General features: G+C 40.7%; 1 protein-coding gene across 6 annotated transcripts in view; it reads right to left on the bottom strand.

The window, feature by feature from the left end:
• Window positions 1-25,694, bottom strand: part of MAST4 (microtubule associated serine/threonine kinase family member 4) — a 440,571-nt gene that overhangs the window by 151,187 nt on the left and 263,690 nt on the right. The window contains exon 1 of one of the 6 annotated variants that reach the window (XM_061619566.1): window positions 18,473-18,866. The exons of the other annotated variants lie outside the window; for them this stretch is intronic. Within the exon in view, the coding sequence (XP_061475550.1) occupies window positions 18,473-18,561 (89 nt within the window). The 5' untranslated portion in view covers window positions 18,562-18,866. Of the gene's footprint in view, window positions 1-18,472; window positions 18,867-25,694 lie in introns of those variants that run through there. 6 annotated transcript variants of the gene reach the window in all.

Here is a 25,694-nt window from a genome sequence, read left to right as displayed (position 1 = left end):
ATTTATTCAATTTCTATACCGCCCCACAGCCGAAGCTCTCTGGGCGGTTCACAACAAACAAGTAAAACATCAAAATACAATTAAAACCAATATCAACAATTTAAACACATTAAAATACCAATATACTAGCATACTAAATAGTGGAATGTAATAGGATGTTAAATGTTAAAATGTTAAAACGCTTAAGATGCTTAAAATGCCTGGGAGAAGAGGAATGTTTTAACCTGGCGCCGGAAAGATAATAATGTTGGCGCCAGGGAGGTGGTAGGCTCTCCATCACTGGAGGCATTCAAGGGGCAGCTGGAAAGCCACCTGTAGGGTATGCTTTAACTTGGATTCCTGCATTGAGCAGGGGGTTGGACTCGATGGCTTCATAGGCCCTTTTCAACTCTACTATTCTACCAGATAGGATATAAAGGTTGTTACTAAAAGTTAACCAAGACAATGGCCTAGTTCAGGTAGAGAGCCTTGAGTTCATATCCTCCACCACCCCCTCCTTCAACATAAGAGCAAGAAGGAAATTACAAAGATTAACTTTCTGTTTCTAACAAATGTTTTTGTTACATCTTTCACTCAGGGAATTCTGCCTAAAGTTTGTTCAAACAAGGTTGGGATTCCTTCATTCTGCAAAAACCTATTGTTTGCCTTCAGGACCTGCCCTTGCATTTCTGTTGTCCCATATGCCCCTTAACAAATAGTGCAATCTAAAACATGTCTACTCAGAAGTAAACTCCATTGGGTTCAATGGGACTTACTCCTAGGTGTGTCTTGGATTGCAGCCCAAAACAGTTCTTCACAGACCAAGAATCACTAATTATGTATGGTGGGAAACCTCAGTTGCCTATACATCTTGGTACTGGTAATAGCATCTTTGTTCTTCTTTGGATCTCTCAATCTTTATATATCACATACATTATTACACTATAACTCCACACCACACTTTGGCTTTATAATTTGTAATCATTTTTATAGAACATTGCAGACAAACTCTTGTGAGTCTTAAGTAAATAAACTCATGAAATCCAATCAACACAAGCCAGTTCTTGAAAACCTGCCTATCAGCAAAGAAACATGTATTCACCTTCCCCATGACCCAGTAAAAATATTGTGTTTTATGAGCTGGCTCGCCCTTATGTATTCTCCGTTCATAAGTGTTTGTAAGAAATTATATATGAAAATATGTTGATTTGGTCCCCAGTTTCAACATTTATTTCATTTTCCCTGTTAAATCAAAGATGTAGCCCCAGCAAGCAATGGCCAGGGATGATGGCAGTTGTAGTTCAGCAACATCTCGAAGGCCAAAGGTTCCCCATACCTGCTTTAATTAGAACTGTAGGAATAGCCCCAAACGTGCTTGCTCAGGAACTAAACATATGTGACTTAAACTGAGATTATTTAATGTAGACAAGCAACAAATGTTGTTGAAGTGTACAGCAGGGGTATCACAAAGATACAACAACAACAGCCTATCTAGACAAGAACATATTAAGGTTGGCACAATTAAACTCATCTCTCTGTATTCCATGCAAAATGAACTGACTCTTCATTAAAAATGCCAGTTTGTTCATTTTTTCCCCTTTTACTGAAAACGTCTCAAACAACTGAATAATAATAATAATAATAATAATAATAATAATAATAATAATATTTAGATAGCCACTCTAGGCAACGTACATTAAAATGGGATAAAATACAATAGTATCAAATGCAGTCACATTAATCTCAATAAATAAAATGCTGGACAGTCATCAGTACATTTATAAAAACATTTACATATACAGCATATAATAGATAACAAAATCATGGAGATTAACCCATCCCAAAGATCTCTAAGGCCTGTTGAAATAGCCACGTCTTCAGGGCGTTGCGGAATACATCCAGGGAAGGGGCATGTCGGAGATCAAACAGGAGGGAGTTCCAGAGACTGGGGGCCACCACAGAAAAAGCCCTCTCCCTAGTACCCACCAACCTAGCTGTTTTGGTTGGTGGGATTGAGAGAAGGCCTTGCGTGGCTGATCTGGTCGGGCGGCATAATTGGTGGCGGTGGAGGCACTCTTTCAGGTAAACTGGGCCGAAACCGTACAGGGTTTTAAAGGCTAAGACCAACACCTTGAATCGGGCCCGGAAAACAACCGGCAGCCAGTGTAGATCAAATAACACTGGCCTAATGTGATCACGGCGGCGGCTGTTGGTAAGTAAGCACGCCGCTGCATTCTGTATAAGTTGCAATTTCCGGGTCGTTTTCAAGGGTAACCCCACGTAGAGCGCATTACAGTAGTCCAATCGAGAGGTGACCAGGGCATGTATTACGAGTGGGAGCTGTTGAACAGGGAGGTAGGGTTGTAGCCTACGTATAAGGTGTAACTGATACCAAGCTGCCCGGCTCACGGCCGAAATCTGAGCCTCCATGGACAGCTTGGAGTCAAGAATGACCCCAAGGCTACGGACCTGGTCCTGTAGGGGCAGCCTCATCCCGCCAAACACCAGGTCAACATCTCCCAACCTTCCCTTGTCTCCCACAAGTAGTACCTCGGTCTTGTCAGGGTTCAACTTCAGCCTGTTCCTGCCCATCCATCCACTCACGGATTCCAGGCACTTGGATACGGTCTCCACAGCCCTCTCCGGTGAAGATTTGAATAAGAGATAGAGCTGAGTGTCATCCGCATATTGGTGGCACTGCAGCCCAAATCTCCTGATGATCGCTCCCAGCGGCTTTACATAGATGTTAAATAGCATGGGAGAGAGGATAGAACCCTGTGGCACACCACAATTGAGAGGCCAAGGGTCTGAAACCTCATCACCCAATGCTACCTGTTGACGCCTATCGGAGAGAAAGGAATGGAACCACCGTAAAACCGTGCCTCCCAATCCCAAACTCTCCAGGCGATCTAAAAGGATACCATGGTCGACGGTATCAAAAGCCACTGAGAGATCTAGGAGGACAAGGAAGGTGAATTCTCCCCTATCCAATGCTCTCCTCATATCATCTACCAGAGCGACCAAGGCTGTTTCAGTTCCATGTCCAGTCCTGAAACCCGATTGGTATGGATCTAGATAATCCGTTTCATCCAAGTGTGTCTGCAGCTGATTAGCCACCACTCGCTCAATGACCTTGCCCAAGAATGGTAGATTCGAAATTGGGCGAAAGTTGTTTAATATTTGGGGATCCAAGGAGGACTTCTTTAAGATGGGCTTTATAATAGCCTCCTTGAGGGCTAGTGGCATAACACCCTCTTGCAAGGATGCATTGACCATTGCCTTGATCCCCTCGCCCAATATCTCTTTGCAGCTCATGAGGAGCCACGACGGGCAAGGATCAAGTAGACAAGTGGTAGGCCTTACAGATGAGAGCACCTTGTCCACATCCTCAGAAGGAAGAGGCCGAAATCGATCCCATTTGACCGGTTTGCAACTGGCCAACTCTAGCTCACTCACTGTATCCACGGCGCACGGAATCGAGCTCCTCAGGTGCTCGATTTTATCAGCAAAGTGCTTTGCCAAATTGTCACAGGAGGCCTTGGACTGTTCCAAGGGTTCCTGAGCAACTGGACCGACCAGGCTTCGGACCACCTGGAACAACCTCCTGGGACAGCACTCTGCTGATGCAATAGAGGCAGCAAAGAATTCCCTCTTTGCTGCCCTTACCGCCACCTGGTAGGCAGCTATTGCTGCTCTAACCTGTGTCCGAGCATCTTCGGAGCGCAACTTCCGCCACCGGCGCTCTAGTCGTCTCACCTCCTGTCTCAAAGTACGCAACTGTGGTGTGTACCATGGTGCTACTTGAGTTCTGTTCAGGGGGAGAGGACTGAAACATTTGAGATAAAATGATTAAAAGTAACACTTATTAGCAGAGTCTGTATGGTCACCTGTGACGCCCTTCCCTGGCTCTCTCTGTCAGGTTCCTACCTGCTCGTGGTTACTGCCTGTCTCTAGGCACCACCAGGGACTCCACCAGTCCGGACTGTCCTTTTTTATGGTTTCTCTTCCCACTCTAGCACAGATCTCAACAGATCCCCCTGCTAGGCAGCACCACCAGTCACATCCTATAACCAGTAGTCCCAGAGACTCGGTCTGAGTCTCCCTCAATTAGGTTACCTCTGTGACTGCGTGCTTAAGCTGTCCCAATCCCTTTGATTTACTCAGACTGCTTGTGGTGTTATTCTTCCCTTCCCCGCTGCCACCATTTGTTACAGTTCAGCCTTGGTATTTACCTTACCCTCCCTTCTGGTCTGTGAAACCCCAGCCAAGGATCAGGCCTTTGGTAAACCAAAAGTATTTATTAAATATAACAAAGATAACAAGATTTCTTTAAAAGGCACAAGCATATGGTTACATCTATTCCTGAGGTACTGGTCTTAGTATTAATCCGAACTCCACCCTCTCCTCACATCCACCAACTCTCCACACAATCTCCTCTCAAAACCCACCAAAACAACCCTCTCAAGTCCACCAACATCCACCCAGATTTACCTGTCATTCTTCCTTTTATACTGTCAGCCATTTTAAACATTCAGCCAATCATCCAGCATTCTACTGCCCATTCACTCCCCCTTCCTCTTTCATTCTACTTACCATGTATCTCCTATACAAACAGCACTTACCCTATTTACACTAATAGAGGAACATCACATCACCCAGTAAAATTTAGAATTCAAATCAGAACCATCAGTTCTGCTTTTGCATCCAAGAAATCAAAATCAAGTATTCCAAAACGTTATAAAATATCTCTACTTAGTTTGAAATGTATCCAATGTATACACACTACATCGAGCTTCTCTTTGCATTGGAAGCTACCTTATAGTGGCAACCTTGCCTGTTTAGCCCAATTCTGTCAGCTCTGACTGGCAGTCTTTCTCCAGTGTCTTCCCTATCATCTGTTACCTGATCCTGATACCAGGGATTGAATCTGGGTTTGTCTGCATATAAGGCATGTACTATGATCCTTCCCTTTCTGAGTCTTGCTGTTGCACCAATAGTGATCTTACTGTTCATCAAACAGAGCCTAGATGCTAGCAAAAAACATTCCACAAAGTTGTTGTTGTTATTTGATTTATATCCCACCCTTCCTCTCAGCAGGAGCCCAGGGCGGCCAAGTTCTTGGTTTTCTTTTCAAACAATTGCATGTGTACAGCAAAACAGAACTATTTGAGGGTGTTCCAGAAGGTTGGATAATGTGTTACTAAACAGATCAGTTTTAAACATTTCTTTTCAAAATGGCTTTATTTGGAGTGACACCACTACATGAAAATTGGTTCCTTTCTGAGTGTTTTCCAAAAATTACTTGAGCCCACATTGTTAATTTCCTTTAGTCCCCATGATGTGCCATGCTGTTGTTGTTATGTGCCTTCAAGTCGATTACGACTTATGGCGACCCTATGAATCAGTGACCTCCAAGAGCATCTGTCATGAACCACCCTGTTCAGATCTTGTAAGTTCAGGTCTGTGGCGTTAAGTTCAGTCATCACATTCTCATGAGAAAATCATGATATCTGAGCTGGGAGAAAAGAATAAAGTCAAAGAAAGTCTAATTCCAAATCTTAGTCCAACATTTAATTCTTATTCAGTTAAATTGCATAAATCTTTCCCACCCCAACACAGTACTAGAAATAGAATAATGTAATGGAGTAGACTAAAATCCCTCTAACATCGTTGCGTAAGAATTCAGCAAAACTCATGTGTTAGGCTTCCACCCACCCATGTTCATAAGGACTATATCCTTAAGCTGTTTGGTTAATTTGTAAAACGACAGCTGAAATTACTAAGATATGAAGCAAAGCATCTGATATTTTATTTATTTTTATTTATAAAAGTATTTATATACTGCCCTCTCACAAGCCATTATGGAAAAGTACAACACCACAAAAATATTTTAAGACAATACCATCATTAAAATGACTGGTTACTCAAAAAAACAGCACAAAGGCGTTTTCTGACTCTTCCAGAAGAATGTTCCATAGCATGCAACCGTCAACACTAAATGCCTGACTTCTGGTTGAGGCCAGCCAGACCTCTGTAATATGGGTGACAAATAACAGTGTTCATCCAGATAATCTCAGTGATCAGGCTGGAATATAAGGTCACAGGCGATTCTTCAGGTGTCCTGGATCCAAGTTGTTCAGGGCTTTGTATATCAACATAAGAACCTTGAACATGGCCCGGTAACATATGGCTAGCCAGTGCATATGTTTTAGCAGAGGCATCACATGTTGTCAATCTGCCCCCATCAGCATTCTAGCCAATGCATTCTACACCAGCTGGAGCTTCCAGACCAGACCCAAAGCACGAGTGTACTGTAGTAATCAAGTGTTGAGGTTACCAATGCATAGACTCCAATGGCAAAGTAATCCCAATCTAAATACAGCCACAGCTAGCATACCAGAAGAAGCTGTTAAAAGCCACCGACATCACTTGGGCCTCTAATGACAAAACAGTATCCAGGAATACTCCTAAACTACATATCTACTCCTTTAGAGAGAGTGCAGCCCTATTCAGAACAGGCAACTGGCCTATCTTCCAGACAGGAACTACCTACTCAGACAGCCTCCATCTTCCTAGGATTCAACCTGTTTATTGGCCCTCATCCAGTTCACCACTGAATTAAGAAACGGGTCCAGAGCCTGCACAGCCTCTGATGCATATGCTATGGAGAAGTAGCGCTGCATGTCATCAGCATACTAATGGCATTGTGCTTCAAAATTCCTAATGATCACTCCCAGTGGCTTCATATAGGTGCTTGGGAGTCAAAGGGAACTACCCCAATCCTACTCTCTGGAGTTGACCATTTAGGTAGGAACGGAACTACTACAGTACAGTGCCTTCAACACCCATCCCACACAATTGATCCAGGAAGATACCATGGTCAATGGTATCAAAAGCTGCTAAGAGATCAAGTAATAGTAACAGAGTCTACACTCTTCCTGTCCTTCCTCCAGGTTATCATCCATCAGGGCAACCAAGGCTGATTCAATCCCAAAATCAAGACTAAACTCAGTTGGTCCAGGTAATCAGTGTCATCAAGGAGCATTTCCAGTTGTGTATAGAAGATGAAAGGAATGGGGCTGTAAAAGCTTCCTTACATGACATAAAATGACATGTAAATGCAAATCTAAATGTACCATAATCCAATCTTGTCCTGTATCACATGCACCAGCCTATCTACAGTATATAGGTATGTACCAAGAAGATTCCTGCACCCAACCAATTGCTGTTCCCGACAGAAAAACTAGCCTAGCACCTTATATGTACAAGAAGCTGCAAACGGTTATATTTAGAGGGTTCTTTGACAGACTCTGTTCACACAACTAAGATTCATAGGTTACCATCTTGGGGTGTTAAAGCCAAATACTGTTCCTGACCATTTAAACATTCACAGGTCATTGTGTTTTCTACTGTACTGTGAACTCCAGCTATCAAATATAGCAATCCTTTTGTTTACTTTTCATAATCACTTATGAAAAAGAGATGAGTGAAGATTCCTTGTTCTTGCTAACGCTTCTTTCCAGACACTCTACTCACTTCAAGCTTTGAGTCACACTTTGTGTAAATAAGGCACAGGATAACTGAATTTGGGGATTGTTAATCCAGGAAATTTCACAACCTCTGTCAAATGGAATGAAACAGTCATTCAGATATTGTATTTTAATATAATTTAATATTATTTTATAATCAAGAATATTCCACCCTAAACACTCACATTTATCTAACAAACCATTTGGCAAATGTTAGATAAGGTTCAGATTCTAAATTAGGAATCTCCATGAGAGAAAATGTGATTGCAACTAAGCTCTTGTCATTAAGAGATGTCTATTGTAACCTGTGATAACAGTTATGGAACCTTTTGTATTTCAACATTGTTTTTGGCTCACTCCTCTTAATATTTTTCTGCCATCTGGTATTAAACCTTAAAAGTATATGAACTGAGATGTAGTCTGGCATGATAATACCAACACTAGCCAAACCATCCCATCATACAAAAATGTGTGACAACAGGGTGAGCTTCCTTGCAGTGATATCCTGACACTTTTTCTTGGAGAAGTAATATTAGTAAGGGACAAAATGGTTGGATTATGTTGTTATATTTATCAGTAAAAATCAGAAGCTATACTGTAAACTTTCAGTGTTTCAAAATAAAACATGTACCATTTGTAATTCAGTAATATGAGAGCATTGGTCAGGGGTCTGATTACTTTTGCAAGGCACTATATGCTGGTGTTGTCCCTCCACTCCACTTACAGGGGTATGGCAGGAGCAGAACATGGCAAACCCCTTTCAGCTCAGTCACATGACCAAGCAACCTGGCAGAAAAAAGCCAACAAAAAGGGTGATGTAAGTCAAATTCCTCCTGAACAGTTTGGAAAAGAGGTTACTTAAGCCAGCGTAATTTACGCTGGCATGTGTTACACTGGCTTTCTATACTTAGGATTGCAAAACCAGGTGCTGATTTTGATGTACAAAGCCCTACACAGCTTCGGACCAGGAAACTTATTGTCTTACCCCTTATTTACCCATTCAGTCACTGCACTCTGCAAGTGAGGGCCTCCTTCACATAACGTCATATCAGGAGTTTCATTCCGCACAACATAGGAAGAAGATCTTTAGTGTTGTGGCACCTACTCTTTGGAATTCCCTCCCCTTAAATATTAGACAGGCACCATTTCTGTTATCTTTTCAGCACCTACTGAAGACCTCCCTCTTTCAACAAGCCTTTTAAAGCAGAGACCTTACCCCAGTCTGCATCTTTGGATTGGCTTTTTAAGATGTTTTTAAGATGTTTTGTTTTTGAGATGTTTTGTTGCTTGCTGGCCACCCTGGGCTCCTTTTGGGAGGAAGGATAGAATAAAAAGAACAGGATAGAAATTTAAGAAGTAGTAGTAGTAGTAGTAGTAGTAGTAGTAGTAGTAGTAGTAGTAGTAATCATAATAATAATTCTTCTTTAAGGGACAATTCTCAATAGTCTAAGGATACTCCCTTATACCAAATCAGACTATTGGTCCATCTAGCTCAGTATTGGCCATACTGACTGACAGTGGCTCTCCAGGGTTTCAGGAAGAGGTCTCTCCCAAACCTACCAGGAGATACCAGCAATTGCTGGGACCTTCTGCATGCAATGCAAATGCTCCACCGCGGAGACCTAGAGAGATATAAATATCAACATTTCCTGGGTAATAATAATTTTAGGGAAGAATTAAATGGTGTGAACCCAGCCCATATGTTTCCCACCAGAAGAGATGATCTCTCTAAGCACTTCTCTCCCGTGTCATGCAAAAAACAAATGCAGAAACACATTCAATATGATACTGGGAACTGAGCTGGGAGAAAGCAACCATTAATTCCCTAGTTTCCTTACTCTTTCAAATGTTGACTACTTATTTGACTAGTTAACATTCAAACCCAAATGGGGCCAATCTATTTAGCACAAATTAGGACACATAGGAAAACAGCTACAGCAAATGGCAATACTGCATGTGTTAGCATACAATTAAAAACTAATTTTGAACAGATAAAAATTATCTATTATGTCAATTATGATAATCTTTGTAAATAAACTAAGGTTAATAAGCCTGCGACAGCCAGTGTGGTGTACTGGTTAGAGTGTAGGACTACGACCTGGGAGAGCAAGGTTTGAATCCCCACATAGTCATGAAGCTCACTGGGTGACCTTGGGCCGGTCGCTGCCTCTCAGCCTCAGAGGAAGAGAATGGTAAACCACCTCTGAATACTGCTTACCATGAAAACCCTATTCACAGGGTCGCCGTAAGTCAAAATCAAATTGAAGGAAGTCAATTTCCATTTTATTAAGCCTGCAAAACTTTCTACTAGCCTTAGAGCAAATGAAGAACAAAGAGCTCTGTTGCTCCTCCAGCTGTATTTCTATGCTGGGCATGGAGGATGTGGCTTCCCTCCTCTGGCACCCACCTTGGTTTCTATGTTGGATAAGCAGGGGACGGACAGAGTTCTCATTCATCAGCATGCAATTTCTTGCCACCATTGACTACTAGGCAAGCATTTAAAAGTAAGGCTCTATATAGGTATACTAAAAAGAGTAGATATTTGGTGCTTTCTTATCTCTTAGAAATGCTGTGTCAATTGATACACAGAAAAGAAGAAATGTTACTTACAGTGAATTGCTATTTGCAGACTGGAGTGGAGGCCACTGTTGATACAGATGATCCTCCTGAAACCAGCCAAGACCAGCCCCCTTCTTATGAATGCACACAATCAAGGGTGCTTGGTTTGTCTCCTTACTCGTATCTATTCAGAGTCTTTATATGTTAGACATTACTCATCTAAGCTCAGGGAAGGTCTAAGGAGTGTAGAGATGACAGCAGAGAGCAAGAAAGCAGGGGAAACTGTTAAAGGAGATAGGGGAGGGGAGAACTTGGGCTGAAGGGAGGGCTCTCACTCTCTGCTGCACTGCTTGTTTAACAAGGATCTTATTCTCAGCTCAGCAACAAAAGGGGGTGAGGGGGAAGTTGTGAGGTTTTGTTCCAACTCAAAGACAGGAGTGAGGGAGGAAGAGGAAAAGAAACAAATGTTCGGGTTGGGGAGTGTGTGTGTGATGGTCTTTTTACTTTTAATGATGTTCTGCATATATGTATTGTGCATGGTAAGGTGAAATGCAAAGGAATATGCCCAAGTGCGTGTGAATGTGTGGTGCAGCCAACACCAGAAATTAAATATCAGGAATTTCCATGTTCAAGTTTCCTCCTAAAGCTTTGCCCAAATACAGTTACTTTGAATCTTAGTATGACAACCATGAAACAAGGAAGGTCCTTACCTTACAGCATCTTAGTACATTTGCCCATTTACTTGTATAGAAAATAGTAGATCTAGCTGAAGGCAACATATGGAGATCTGCATTGAACATTGCAATGCATCATTAAGGGAAAGTACTCCAAACAAAAGCTCATTTTATTGTATAATCTTAGAAGGGTGTATGGCTGTGCAGTGGTGTGATGTGACTATTATGAGGGACCCCGCACTTCTGAATTTGCCACTACATTACTGACCCAGTATGTAGTGTTGCCATTTTTTCCCCTAACAGGACTTCAACTACTTTCTTTTAAAGAAGCCTTCAGCTTCTTAATGGTGGGGTCCTTGCTCTTTAATAAAACTGAATTGTGAGGGTATTTGTCACCTAACTTAATATAAGAAGCATCACTTACTTACTGAATTTCTGCTTGCCAGCAGCCAAGGCAATAGAAGCTTTTGAACAACAAACAAACAAACAAGCAGCCTTCATCTAGGAAGACTTCTCCCAGTTTTCTATTCTACTACAGCTATCTGAATTAGTAACACCGACCAGTCCTTTTAAGTCCTCTGCTGAATGTACAAAGAGGAAATAGAGAGTGATGTAAATGGAGACATATATTAGGTCAGCTCTGAAACTACCTCACAGATCATATGAGAAGACTATTACATCATGCTAGGGTCATTTTAACATGAGGAAGCGGCAGAGAAAAAACAGTGAGTAATCATAGGCCTGAAGTCAGAATGAATGTTTGTGAAAACTGTCTCCTGCTTTCTACATGTTCCTTCTTGTGCCCTCAGTAAAAGAAGGCATGACCCATTTATTAATAATCTTTGGGTGGCACAGCATTAGTCATGTGCTTTGGCATAAGTCTTCTAAGTGAAAACCAGACAGCCACAAAACTTGCTTAACTACTTTTCCTTCTCTTTCAGGCAGTATATGTTGCAGCACAAACACATTATGTACATCAGATTACATTGTTAATGTCTTTTCACTTAAGTTGAATGATAAAAAGATGTAGAATTAAAGACAGGGTCAAGACAATAAACATTTTTAAAAAAAATTTTTTTAAAAACCACATTTAGATGGATAGGAATTATAGCTCTACAATCCTATTGAACAAGCAGGGATTATCATTGTTTTACATTGCAAGGCCTACCTCTCATTCAACTATTGACAACACACAGTACTCTTGGGCCAAAATTAACAATAATCATCTACAATGTTAGACTTTGTTCCAAAAGAAATGGATATTTCTGATGTAGACACAGTCCTTTAAATACAAAGCTTCTAACTTGTCAAAAATATTTGATAGAAAATATTTCTCTAAGAGACAGACTTATACTAGATGAAATGCTCTTTACTCACTGCTACTGCAGTTAAAAATGCAGGCTTCTTCATTGTAAAATAGATATTGATAGGAATAAAGTTTTAGAAAAAGGGCAAAAGGATGGAGCATGGATCCAGCTCATACAGTTGTGAGTCGCCAAATTGACTTTACTACAAAAACATTTAGTCTTCATAGTTTGGAGATAAGGCCTACTGCAAACCAGGTGCAAGAGAGGCAGGCAGGCAGGCACGAGCAAGAGCCAGACAAAGGCAGTGTATGGGTGACAAACAAGGACACAACTATATTGGTTAGAAACACTGTGGTTTGGCATGGCATGAGGTAACAATCCGTTCCTCCAGGCAGCCCACCTGCTGGACGGATCTTTGATCCAGCCCATCTCCTTGGACAACCTAAGGAGTTAACAGTGGACAGTTTCCTACCACAGTATGGACTGGTATGGTGGGTCTCTCAGCAACCTGGTGTGTGGTCTCTGGCCACTGCCCTCCCCAAGCTAGGGTTGGGGCCTTCTTGGGGGTCACTGATCTCTCCTAAAGGTAAGAATCCTGCCTCATGTCTTCCCCCACCAAGTTGTGACACATTTTAATAAGGTAAAACATTACAGAGGCTTACTGAGATTAAAGCAAAGAACCCAGAAAACTGAGGCCCAATTTGGGTCTTGGGTAAAATTCCTTCCCAGCCCTGCCAGTCAGCAATTGACTGATGTCCCCAACAAAGCACATTTAAACAAAGGGAGGCAGGGTGGGTGTGCCAGCCGGGCATTGGCCACAGGAACATTGGGGCTGTTGTAATCCCAGGCCTCCTTTTATAGCTCAGGCATGGACCACGGCCAGCACAGGCTTCATCCTGGTCCGCATCCAGGCCTCAGCCCCAAGAACCAACCAAGAGTGCTGACTGGCTCCTTGTGGCACTGAAGGTTTAAGCTGCTCTAGCACTGCTTAGCAATAACCTGGCTACCCACCTGCCAGGCACAACACGACACTACTGTGCAAAGGCAGCAAATTTTCTGTAAGATGGGTAAGTTAAACCCAAGATATCTCACCGAGTTATATATTCTTGACTATACTATTTTCAGCAGAAAAAGGTGTTTTAAAATGAGCAAGAAAGAATGGGAGGGTTTAGCAAAGTTTTTAAAATCCCTATCATATAGGCAGAAGTACATAAAAGACTTTGGGTGACATCCAACATTAGTCATACCTGAAAGTAGAATCATTGAAATATATTGACTGAGTATGACTTAGCAGGATATTACTATTAACTTTGTAAGCATATTTGTTTTTAACACCCAAGGTGGGGCCTGGGGGAGGAAATATAATTAGTTCCAAAGCGAATCCAAAACCAGTTAACTTAATAGCATTTAAAGTCAACCGTTTAAAGTGAAAGAGGCAGTTCAGTTCTCTTTGGAAGTCCCATCTATACTGGACTATGGTGGTTTCTGAAGATAAAATGTAAGAAGAAAATAAGTAGTAATATTAATATAAAATTCTTGAAATGGTAAGTGCTACAAATACAACCATTTGTAACACATCCCTTCTTAAAAAGAGAGTACTTCAGGATGCAAGTTCTTTCATGTCTGTGCTGCAGATAGTACTGCTCTTGGATGAACTATTTTATCACATTATACTAAATTCTTGCATAACCTGTCCAAGACAAAATTCTCGAACAAGCAACTATTTATGTTCAACTGTCCATCTGTAAATATTGAAAGTATTTGGAAAGTATTGCAACAAAACCATACATTTAGTATTATGATAAAGATTCAATATAATTATATTTTTAGTATTATGATACAGATGTACATAGTTCAGGACATAAGTGACCAACCTGTTGCACAGGTACAACAGACCCTCTGTGGCTGCAGGGCCTATTGGCCTAGCTATGGCTTAGAATCAGGTCGATGCCCTTGCATGCCTCTTCAGTGCTGCACTATTTCTGTTGCTGGCTCAGTAACAGTAGAGGCCAAACCATCCCCAAACTACTGCATGCATGGTTCAGTATACACTAGAATGTCATAGTCATAATTTGTACTTCAACTTGTGGTATGTTTGCCAAATAGGGTGTTCATGACTACTTTAAGAATAGAAACTAAGAAGAAATTTATCTGTGTTTTACATTCAACATACTTTTCTACTCATGGAAGTGGAACGTCATCAAAACTTCATCTGAAAATTCTAACAAAATATTCGCAAGACAGACTTTGAATAATATAATAGACAATTTGACTTATATTACTTAAGTTTTAACTGTCTGATTCAATATTTAGTAGCTCTCTTTCTCATAAATTGCTAGTTTCATAACTGAAAGTAAATCACAAATAGACACCATCCAGTTATTTCAGGCTGTAGAACTAATTTTCAAGTAAGTGTTTTAGTACTACAGACTCAGTCTCCCTTGTATTTGCATAAATATGTTTTTTTTAAAAAAATCAAGTTTGTTATTGTTAAAAATCCATTATTGTTTATTTGCTAGAATTCTGAATATATTGTTGGCTCTTGATTACTAGGTAGCCATTCTACCAGTACCAATAAAACTAAGTTGTGTTATAATGACACCATTCTCACATACTTTTTAACTTCATGTTTAGTCCATGCCTATGTATGTTTACTTAGATGTAGCCTATGCACGTCTATTGAGGAGTCTCAGTAGAACTTGCTCCGATACTTGTACACAGTACTGTACCCTTAGAAAAAATCCAATAAAGTGATTTTGCAGTAAACAAGAATGTAAGTTACATTTAAAAATAACTGAGCATTTTCAGACATAAACCAATGGGGGGGAAATAATCTCTTAATTACAGAGTGTGAAATCCAACATTGCGTAACAGGACTTTTGCTCACACAAGACTTCCCCTCCTCTTCTACCTCTGCACTCCCTTCCCTCACCTTCTGGAAGAGATTTTTGGGGTGTGTTAGAGGCTGCAAGAGGGAAGAGGGGAAGGCAAGTCTGCTTGTGCAAAAGGACATCAGTTCCACTTGTGCACAGATACCATAATATGACTTGTATTTTACTGACACTACCCCTGATAAAACAATACTTTCTTCCTGTAACAGCTAGTTAAGTTAATGCTGTACAGTTGCTGTTTTTAACTTTCTCCATTGGTCAAATCAGTATGGAAGTAACTGTACAATACCAAACTTCTGAAATTTGTTTCTGTCTACTGGGACTAGAGCCTATCTTCAAACTGCTACTGTTTCAACACCTGCTGTTTCTCTGTTGGACCATTTTCATCAAAACCACAAGTATGGTTTAAGATTTCACCAGAAGCTGATTTGGCCTTCAATTTTATTCAGGATGGAAACAAAGTGTTCTACCAGAGCAAATCTAAGTAATCATAAAGCATATGAATGTTAATTACACCCAATGGTTCTGAAAAATAGTATCAATTAATACTAGCATCTGGAGCAGTAATTATTTAACCCAAAACATGACACTTGTGCTTTTTGAGACAATGAATAATATTAGAAATTGCTATACTAGATTAAATTTATTTGTGATCAAATCCTGATTTCTGTTGCAGTGGGTTTGAATTTTAAAAAAAAGAAATGTCCTACTAATAAAGCTAATGAATTGGCTCAATTAAAAAAGTGCACATTGGTAAAGGAAAACAGAGACCACACCTAAGAACTATCCTACCTATCAGATTAAATACACTTGATGAACACAGACAAGTCAAGACTAGATTAACCATTGCTCTGAATGTACATGAAATAGCTTGGACTCTATTATATTTTATGTAAAGAACAACCAGCAAGTTCGGATGTGTAGTATTCAAACACTGAAAAACTATAAAATGCCAACAACTTCAAGATTCATAACATACATTTAACAACAACAAAAACAGAAACAGTTGTATAAATTAATAGTCACTCTAAGCCATGTTTCCACAAAAAAAATCATATTGAACCTACAACCGCTGAGAGTAACTCTTAGGCAAATAAACATTGATCATTTCATATATAATGAAAAACCAAAGATGTTTTGGCTCTACACATTCTTCCTTAGTGATCTACCAATGTTCTTAACAATCCCAGCTATCATGTAACATAAAAATGGGTGGTATTCAATGCTAGTCCTACTCAGAGCAGACCCACTGAAGTCAACAGATATGACTACCTTAGGTTCATTAATTTTAACAGGTCTACACTGAGTAGAACTAGCACTGAACACAACTCATACCCTGCTTTTCAGACCAATTGGCAAACATAACACAAGTATATTGGTGGTGTCACATACAAAATAAACAACCCGAGGCTCCTTCAGAAGGAAGGATGGGATATACATATACATTTAATAATACATTTAATAAATAAATATATGTTAAATTATAGAAACTTAAGTTCTCAAAAGTTGGATTTTCTTGGCAACTGGCCATTAACATGTATGTTTAATTTAATAGCACTATGGCCACTGCTCCCAACTGGTTCAACCACACTTACATCTCACACCAGGTCCTGGGTGTCACTCCAGATTAAGACCAGGGTCACCGCCCCTCTGGTCAGCTCCATGACCAACTGTTCCGGGGCACAGTCATTTAGGGTATCTATAAACTTTACCTCTTTGTTATTACTGGAACACATGTGTAGCCAGTCTATGAGACAATGCACTGTCTCCATGGATGGAGGCAGCATTCTTCAGAATCCCAGTTGCTGGAAACCGCAGGAGGGAAGACCGTTATTGTGCAGGAGGGGACAGCGTTCCTGCACTCAGGTCCTACTTGCGAGCTTCCCATAGGTATCTGGTTGGCCACTGTGACAATAGGATGCTGGACTAGATGGGCCATTGGCCTGATGCAGCAGGCTGTTCTTATGTAAAAGTTATAGGAATTTGTACAAAAAAATTCCAAAACAAACACCACTTGAGAAACAATGGCCCAGTTTGCACATAATACTAAATCACTAACATGGCTTACCAGGAACAAACAAACATGGAAGTTCCCTGAGAACACATAGCACTCATTCCCAGTTCCTGCTGCTGCCACACTACCCAGAGCTAACTATGGTTTGGCTTAGTGTTACATCTGAACCATGGCTTGTGGTTTGTCTCTGCCAGACAATCCACCAGCAATAAACCAGAAACAAACTTTGATCACAGCTTGTAGTTTATCTGCAGGAAGACAAACCACAAGCCTGGGTTCAAATGTAGTACAGGCCAAACTATGGCTTAGCTCCCAGTAGTACAGCAACAGTTGGACCGGGGGTTTGTCTTAACTTTGGGAACCCACACATTTGCACTAAGACAGTGCTATATGCAAAACAGATCAATATATTACTCTAATGAAGGCAGAACTAACAAGCAATTGGAAACGTTTTCATATTAACACTTCTAGGAAGAAAAGGAAAATAATTTTCCAGAAGTGCCTCTGCATGTGGAAGCTGCCATTTCCCCCTTCTAGTGGCATGGAATGTAGTTTGGGAAGATTGCCCATTAGGAGACACATAGAATCTGCCATGTGGAATTCCCCCTCTATGCAGGTATATCTGTCTCCCTCACTTGTGGTCCTTTGGTTCCAGGTGAACTCCTATATTTCTGAAGCTAAGTATTACCTGGACTCCAATAGAAGATAGGTTGCTACTGCTGTACTTAATTGTTTAAGATAGTAATTTGTTTTTATAATGTTTTATTATGTTAATATGGTAGCATGATGTATGTCTTTTTATTTAATTGTTTTGTGACTCATTCTGGGATTCTAACTGATGGACAGCCTAAAAGTTCAACCATAAATAAATGTGAGCTGTAGTATGAGAAAATGCTGGCTAGTTCTTTTCCAAAGAGTATTTTGTTTCTTCTAGCATATCTCTAGTCTCTATCAAGCTATCAATCCTCAGGAAAGGATACTATGATCAGAGACTTTACATTAAGCAAAAGTGCCAGATTAACATAATAATTTAAATAATAATAAACTTTATTTTGAAGTCACATTTCTCTAGCTATTTTAACAATCTGCCAGAAAAACACTTCATGATAAGTAGAAATATAATATTAATGGTAGCTATTTTTTTATTTTTGAAGTCAAAGAACTTTTCTGAAAAACAAATCAATTTGATAGAAGTCTGATAGAACTTCCCTATTCAAACTATACAATTGTTCTTTAGAATCAACAAAAGGTTCAGTGATTATATTCCACTGATCCACAAATTCAAATATAGAAACTGTATTTAAGATAGCCATTAGTCTACAAGCTAATTATAGCTTTAAAAGTGTTAAAAGAAGCATGAAACCTCAAAACGAAGAAGCAGGAAGTACTGACATAGTATTTACCTGCATTACAAGCTGTTCGGCAACTGTCTGGGACCAAAAATTATTTACATTTTGAGAACTTTGTAAGAACGGCAACAAACAAGTAGGTATATAAGTTTGCAGAACTCAGTTTTTACCTTTGTGTTCGCCGGAGCCTGTTTCCACTTCTTAGAGGCAATGTAAAACTTGAGAACGCAGTCCAAAAATTTGGATCAGACATATCCATATTCCTTCCTTAAACACACAGATTGCTAAAAACAGGTGGGTTATAGACCAAAAGAAAAAAGGAGAACAATCCTGATTTTATTATCCCTCTCCCCACTGAAAATGTAAACATTAACGCCGCTCAGTGCAACTTTAAGCACGGCAAAGTAGCTGAATACTCAAAGGCTTCCTTAGTAGTAAACAACTTTCTATTCTCAATTTTAAAAAAATTCCTTTTCAAAGTAAACGATCTGATTTGCGTGCTGCTAAGCTTTAAATTACAATAGTAGCCCTTCCCATTCTGCTGAAAACCCTGTCCCTGTACGGGTGATTCAGCCAAAGGTACTTTGTCATCTGTTTGGAAGATACCATTCAGGTCCAGACAAAAGGGGGAGTTGTATTTTTTATTTCTTTGTTGTAGTTTTTTTTTTGTTATCATCATTTTAACATGCAATTCTGTTTAAGCAATCTCATTAAATAAATAGCATATTCTGTTTTAATGCCTGCAGAATTAATGAAGAATAAAACTAAAAGACCACACCGTACCCCTTTGCAACTTTAGAAATGAGCTCATCTTTCAAATACTTTTCCAGGACTTAAACCTATCCCTTTTGATCTTATCTCCCTGATTACTGAGGGGCTGCAAATGAAACCAGGGGCTCCTTTACCACAGAAGGAAGAAAAATCTTCCTCAATCTTTCAGATGCAGATACACATTTCTTCCAGAATTCTAGGAGTCACTGATATAAAAGGAGAGGATTTCAGTTAAGAAGCTTGCAAAAAAGGTTTAAGTTATCCAAACCAGAGGGTTCTAGAACCACCTTTTACAAATATAAGTACATATTGATCCCTATTTGTTATGTGATCACCACTCATATTCAAAGCAGAAAAATATTACTCACCCAATTTAGGAAGGGAAAATGCTACTAAATTCTGCTTATATCTAATATCAGTGAATTTATATTTTTATCTAAAAGGAAAGTGACACTAGGAAATGCTATGTTAAATCTATACTTGTTAAGATTACAGATTTGCTCTGCTGAGACCATATATATAATAAGCAAAGCTGCGACATCTGTCCCATGGGTGGAACAAACAGACCTTGAGAGGAAGAGTGGTAGTATCCCGTCATCCCTCTCATAACTAAAACTCATTGCCCATTCCAACATAAAAGCAAAACAAAACAGAATGCAAAGCCAGAGTACGGGGTGGGGCAGAAGAAACTATTTAATGACTGCAGATACACACCCCATACTTTCTTCCACTTCAAGGCACCTGTCATGGCCCCGTCAGAGGACTCATCAGACGAGGATGACTCGGGAGTAACAGCAGCAGACCCAGAAGGAGAAATGGAGGAAACTCCTGAGAACCCAGCTCCTTCTCCCCCTCAGCTGCAGAGCACCCCAGACACAGCTGAAGCCCTTCAGCCAGACGCAGCCAGTGAACAGGATACTCCCCCCTCACCTGCAGAACGTAGACAACAGAAGGTCAGGCAGAAGAGGGGCAGGCCTCTCCACTTAAGGCCAAAACGCTGATGGCTCAAACCTGCTCCTTAAAAGTCAAACCTTGGCTTCAGCTTGTTGCTGACTATAACGTCATCCCCTGAACCTTGACTTGGCCTGATCTCTTGGCAAACTAGACCCGGACCTTCACTGATGTCTCTTCTGGATTTCTGGCTTGGCACGTAAGCTTTGAACGGTCTCTGCCCTTATCTTGCTTCCTCTTTGCTAGCCTGGCTGAGGACTTACGGCCTGGCAATTACCAAGGAATCTCCAGCCCTGCCTGCACCCCCACTGACACTGCTGTCTCAGTGAAGAGCTGACTGCACCTTGAGCACCCACTCACCATTACTCCCAATACTAATCCTTCCATATTTGCAGTTTTATATCCTTAGCCACATTTAGATTCAATATGCTAGAATCATCTGTCATTCTCCCATTGTTCCTTTAACTTCAGCTCATGTTCTATCGCTTTTCTCCAGGCTCTCATTCTTGTGTTACCACTGCTTTTAGGGACATCAACTATATTGACCCTGGAAGTGTTATCAGGCTACTAACTGTTCCCTCTTTTCTTCCCCCTCCTGCCAAAAACTACTAACAGCAGCTTTTAAAAGATGATAGGTTATTCAGATCTAATTCTGGGAAGAATCAGATGTTGTATTATATGTACATTCACAACAATAATTCCCCTCTCCCCCAACAAACGAATGGTTTCTCTTCCACTCATCCCCATAATGTGATACAAAGTATGACTTGTGGTTTCCACAAAAGAAACATCTCTAACGCTGTCCCAGTTTCCTCTTGAATGAAGAAAGGTGTATTCCTAGTTATTTTTAAAATCAGTAAATTGGATCCAGAGAGACTCATGCTTAGAACAGAAATTGTTTCTGTCACTATTCTAAGCATGACTAAGGCTGCAATCCTAACCTCACTTACCTGTGAATAAGCTCCACTGAATTCAGTAGGACTTGCTCTGGATAAACATGGTTAGGATTGCACTGTTAATCTGGATTAAACCCATTATTTATGACTGACCTCACTTCCCTTGCCCTGCACATTTTCTTTTTCTTGTGCAAAAACTTAGGCCTGGACTGTACTCCAAACATAGCAGAGGATTCACATGCCTGATTTTTCCTTTAGACATAAATAAATAAATAACATCTCTTCATACAGAATACTAGACTGTGTTTAGGAATGTTTCCCACAGAAACATATACCATCCTGTGATCTTCCACTTGCAGTCTGAAGTGGAACTACTGAGACCCAGGCTTACTATCTCATATTTGGTTTGTGGGAACCAAGTCTTAGAGACAGCACAGAGGAACTATGGGGAAAAGGGAATAAAAGTGGAACAGGTCCCAGGCTATGGTCTGAAGGCACATAAGGCTAGCTCACTGCTGAAGCTAAGCAGTGTCAGGTCTGGTCAGTGCCTGGATGGGAGACTGCCTGGGAACCCATATGTAAGCTGCCTTGGGTTTCATGAAAAAAGAAAGGTGGGATATAAATGTAATAAATAAATTTAATCTTAGGCTGTGCAAACACAGCAATGTAATGGTCTTCGATGCATCCACATGTGCATGTTTTTCACATAGTCCACATGACGTCCTCATCCATGTTGCAGCCCCCCTCCCCTCCCCCATTTAATTAGGATTTTCCTGATCCGCAGATGGATTAAACAACAACAACAACATAAAATCTCATGTTCCCCAACAATGATGAAATGAAATTCATTGTGTGGGAGGGTTTCTTCTTGGTGGGTGCCATCTATCAGACACCCCTACTTTCTTTGGTGAACTGCTCCTTAAGGGGCAGCTGGTGGGGTCAGATGCGACACATCCACATGTTTCTTTTTTTTAACCCACTGTTAGTGTATTAAGAGTATTATTTTCTCCCTATGTTGCAGAAGAGGAAGCAAGCTGAAAGAGAATGGCTTGCCTACTCCTATTTAGTGAGCTCAACTCCTGGCTCAATGACTTCAGCACTTAATACTTGACCCAACATTTTGTCCTATTTTCTACTGGGCTCTCAAAGCTTCACAAAAAATGTGCCCATCTGTTGATATACAGGCCATATACCCAGTATGAATGATGGGACCTTGTAGAGAAGCATGTTTGTGGTTTAACGATAATGAATCTCCCTATGGAAAGTAAAAGTGACCTTTTGTGAATACTGGTATTTAATGTCCACAGTAAAGCTTGTATTTATTGGAAGGGTGGAATATAAATCAAATAAATAAATAAATATTTATCTGTTTAAGATTTTATTTTGAAATTTTGTTTATATGCCATATTTTATCCTGACATCTTCAAGACAAAGCAAGATAGAACAGCCTGGAAACCATAGGCAGTTGTGCAGGTAACCTGGAGCGAAAGTGTCTCACACTCCACGCTTCCCACCCACCCCAGATACTTAAACTTTTTTATTTTTTTGACATAATGATAGATAGGCTGAAATTTGTCACGTAAAACTAACACACACTTACACCTTTACAAACTCAGTAAGAAGGACAAGGAAGGTCATACCGGTGTTCTGTATGTCAAGAAGGACAGAGTCTAACAAGCTACAAATTTCAAAAGGGACAAATTCCTCCACAAAATCACTGTGGGCATGGCAAGTGTACTATCGTGCCCCTGACCAAAATGCTCAGGGTGATCTTGACATGGAGAATGAAATCAAGGAGGCATCCAAAAGAGGAAATGCTGTATAGTAAGTGACTTCAATTACCCTTGCACAGGTTGGGTACACGCATGTTCCAGTTAGGACAAAGAGATAAAATCTTTAGATATCTGAAATAACTGTGTCCTAGAACAGTTGTACATGGAATCAACCAGAGAGGTGGCAAACCTTGACTTAATCTTAAATGGCACCCAGGATCTGGTGCAAAATGTAAGTATTATTAAACTGACTGGGAACAGTGACCACATTGCTATCAAATTCAGTATGTATGTAAATGGACAACTGCCAAGAAAATCCAGCTCTGTCACATTTGACTTCAAAAGAAGAAATTTTCCGAAAATGAGGAGACTGGTAAAAAGAAAATTGAAAGGGAAAGTCAGGAGGGTCTAATCTCTTCACAATGCTTAGGAGTTGTTTAAAGCCATAATATTAGAAGCTTAGCTAGAATGTATACACAGATCAAGAAAGCTACCACCAGGGCCAGGAGGATTCCTGCACGATTAACGAGCAGAACCAAGAAGCTATCAGAGACAAGAAGGCTTCCCTTAAAAAATGGAAGTCTTGCCCAACTGGAAATAAAAAGTAACAAATTTTGGCAAAATAAATGCTAGCAGACAATAAGGGATGCAAAAAACAACCATAGAGACTAACAACAACAAAATTGTTAAATGCATTAGAAACAGGAGAAGGTTGATGGACCTTTTGACAACAAGGGAGCCAAAGGAGGGTAAAGAAATTGCAGGCAAGCTAAATGAATCCGTTGCCTCTGTCTTCACAGTGGAAGATGTAGGGCAGATCCAAATGCCTGAACTAACTTTCTGAACAACTGAGGCAAATAGTGGTGAGAAGAGACAAAGTTCTAGGCCTTACTGACAAATTAAAAACTGACAAATCACCAGCTCCAGATAGCTTTCACTCAAGTTCTCAAAGAACTCAAATGTGAAACTCTTGATTTTCTAACGAACATAACTTGTCCCTAAGATGAGCCTTTATACCTGAGGACTGGAATGCAAGACCAGTTTTTAAAAGGAGATACCAAGGGAATCCAGGACATTACATGCTGGTTAGCTTAATGTTTGTTCTGGGAAACTTGTGGATAGCATTATTAGAACTGTCAAACATATAAAAGACTAGGTCTTGTAGAAGCAGAACCAGCCTGGCTTTGGCAAGGGTTAGTCCTGTCTCATTAGAACAGGATGAATTCTTTGAGAGATTCAATAAGCATATAGATAGAGGTGATCCAATCAACATTGGATACTTAGATTTTCAAAAAGCTTTTGAGAAAGTACCTCACCTAGACTTCCAAATAAGCTTAGCAGTCATGGAATAAAAAGAGAGGTTCTCTTATGGATTACTAACTGGTTAAGGAACAGGAAGCAAAGAGTAAAAATAATTGTAGTTCTTCCAGTGGACGGATGTAGAAAGTGGAATCCTGCAAGGATCTGTTTTGGGACCTATGATCTAGAGTCAGAAGTTAGCAGTGAGGCAGTGAAATTGTTCAGGATTCTAAGTAACTCCAAAAGGATCTCTTCAAACTAGATGAATAGCCAGTAAAATGACAAATGCAATTCAATATAAGCAAGTATAAAGTGATGCACATTGGGGCAAAAAGTCCTTATTTCACATATACAATAATGATGTCTGAACTGGCAGTAGCTGACCAAAAACACCACCTGGATTTCCAGTGGAAGATGTCAACCCTGTGTATGGCATGGCAATCCCAGTTAAATAATTAGGAAACAAGTTGAAAGAAAAACCACCACACTAATGCCATTATACAAATGTATAGCGTGACTATACTTCCAATACTGTGTACAGTAGGGCCCCACTCATACGGCAGGTTAGGTTCCAGACCCCTGCCGGAAAGCAAAAACCGCCAGAAAGCGGATCAGCTGTAGCGCGGGAGTCTGGAACCTAACCCACTGATCGCACCAGAGGAGGAGAAGATCAGATCTTCCCTCCTCGGGCATGATCAGCTCAAGCAGGAGTCTGATAGAAGAAGAGAGGATTGGCTGCAGCGAGCTACAGCTGATCTTCCCCTCCTCGGGTGCAATCAGCTGGAGTGTGCGAGTCTGACCACCCCCGAGAACAAGATCAGCTGTAGCGAGCTACAGCTAATCTTTCCTTCCTTGGGCGTGATCAGCCGGAGTGCGCGAGTCTGACCGTCCCCGAGGAGGAGAAGATCAGCTGTAGCTGGAGTGCGCAAGTCTGACCGCTCCTGAGAAGCATGCTATTGCTGATCTTTCCCTCCTCCAGCACGATCAGCTGGAGCGGGAGTCTGATCGCGCCAGAAGAGAAGATCGGCTGTAGTGAGCTACAGCTGATCTTCCCCTCCTCGGGCGCAATCAGCTGGAGTGCGCGAGTCTGACCCCCCCCAAGAAGATCAGCTGTAGCACGCTACAGCTGATTTTCCCCTCCTCCGGTGCAATCAGCTGGAGTGCGGGGAGCTCCAGCCCCCCTCCAGCTGATCACCCCACTGGCGCCGTACTAACGGAAGTAGAGCCCTACTGTACAGTTCTGGTTGCTACATGTCAAAAAGGATACTTTACAGCTGCAAAAGCTTCAAAAAAGGGCCACCAAAATGATAAAGGGGCTGGATGAAAAAGTGTTACAAAATATGGGGCTTTTTAGTTCAGAGAAAAGGCGAGCTAGAGGAGACATGATAAAGATACAAACTTGTGCATGGCGTGGAGAAAGTGGATAGGAACAAGTTTTTCTCCCTCTTACATAATACTCAAACTCTGGGACATCCAATGAAGCTGAATGTTGGAAAATTCAGGACAGACAAAAGAAAGTACTTCTTTACACAGCATATAGTTAAACTATGGAATTCATTCCCACAAGATGTAGTGACCACCCCAACTTGAATGGCTTTAAAAAGAGAATTAGACAAAGTCATGGAGGATAGAGCTATCAACAACTACTAGACATGATGGTTACTTTCTAACCTCCACTGTCAGAGGGATTATGCCTCTGTACC

This window comes from Rhineura floridana, chromosome 1 (genome assembly GCF_030035675.1).
Source record: "Rhineura floridana isolate rRhiFlo1 chromosome 1, rRhiFlo1.hap2, whole genome shotgun sequence".
Taxonomy (NCBI): Eukaryota; Metazoa; Chordata; class Lepidosauria; order Squamata; family Rhineuridae; genus Rhineura; species Rhineura floridana.
Note: the sequence above shows the minus strand (reverse complement) of the source record. Positions and strands in the feature narration are given on the sequence as shown.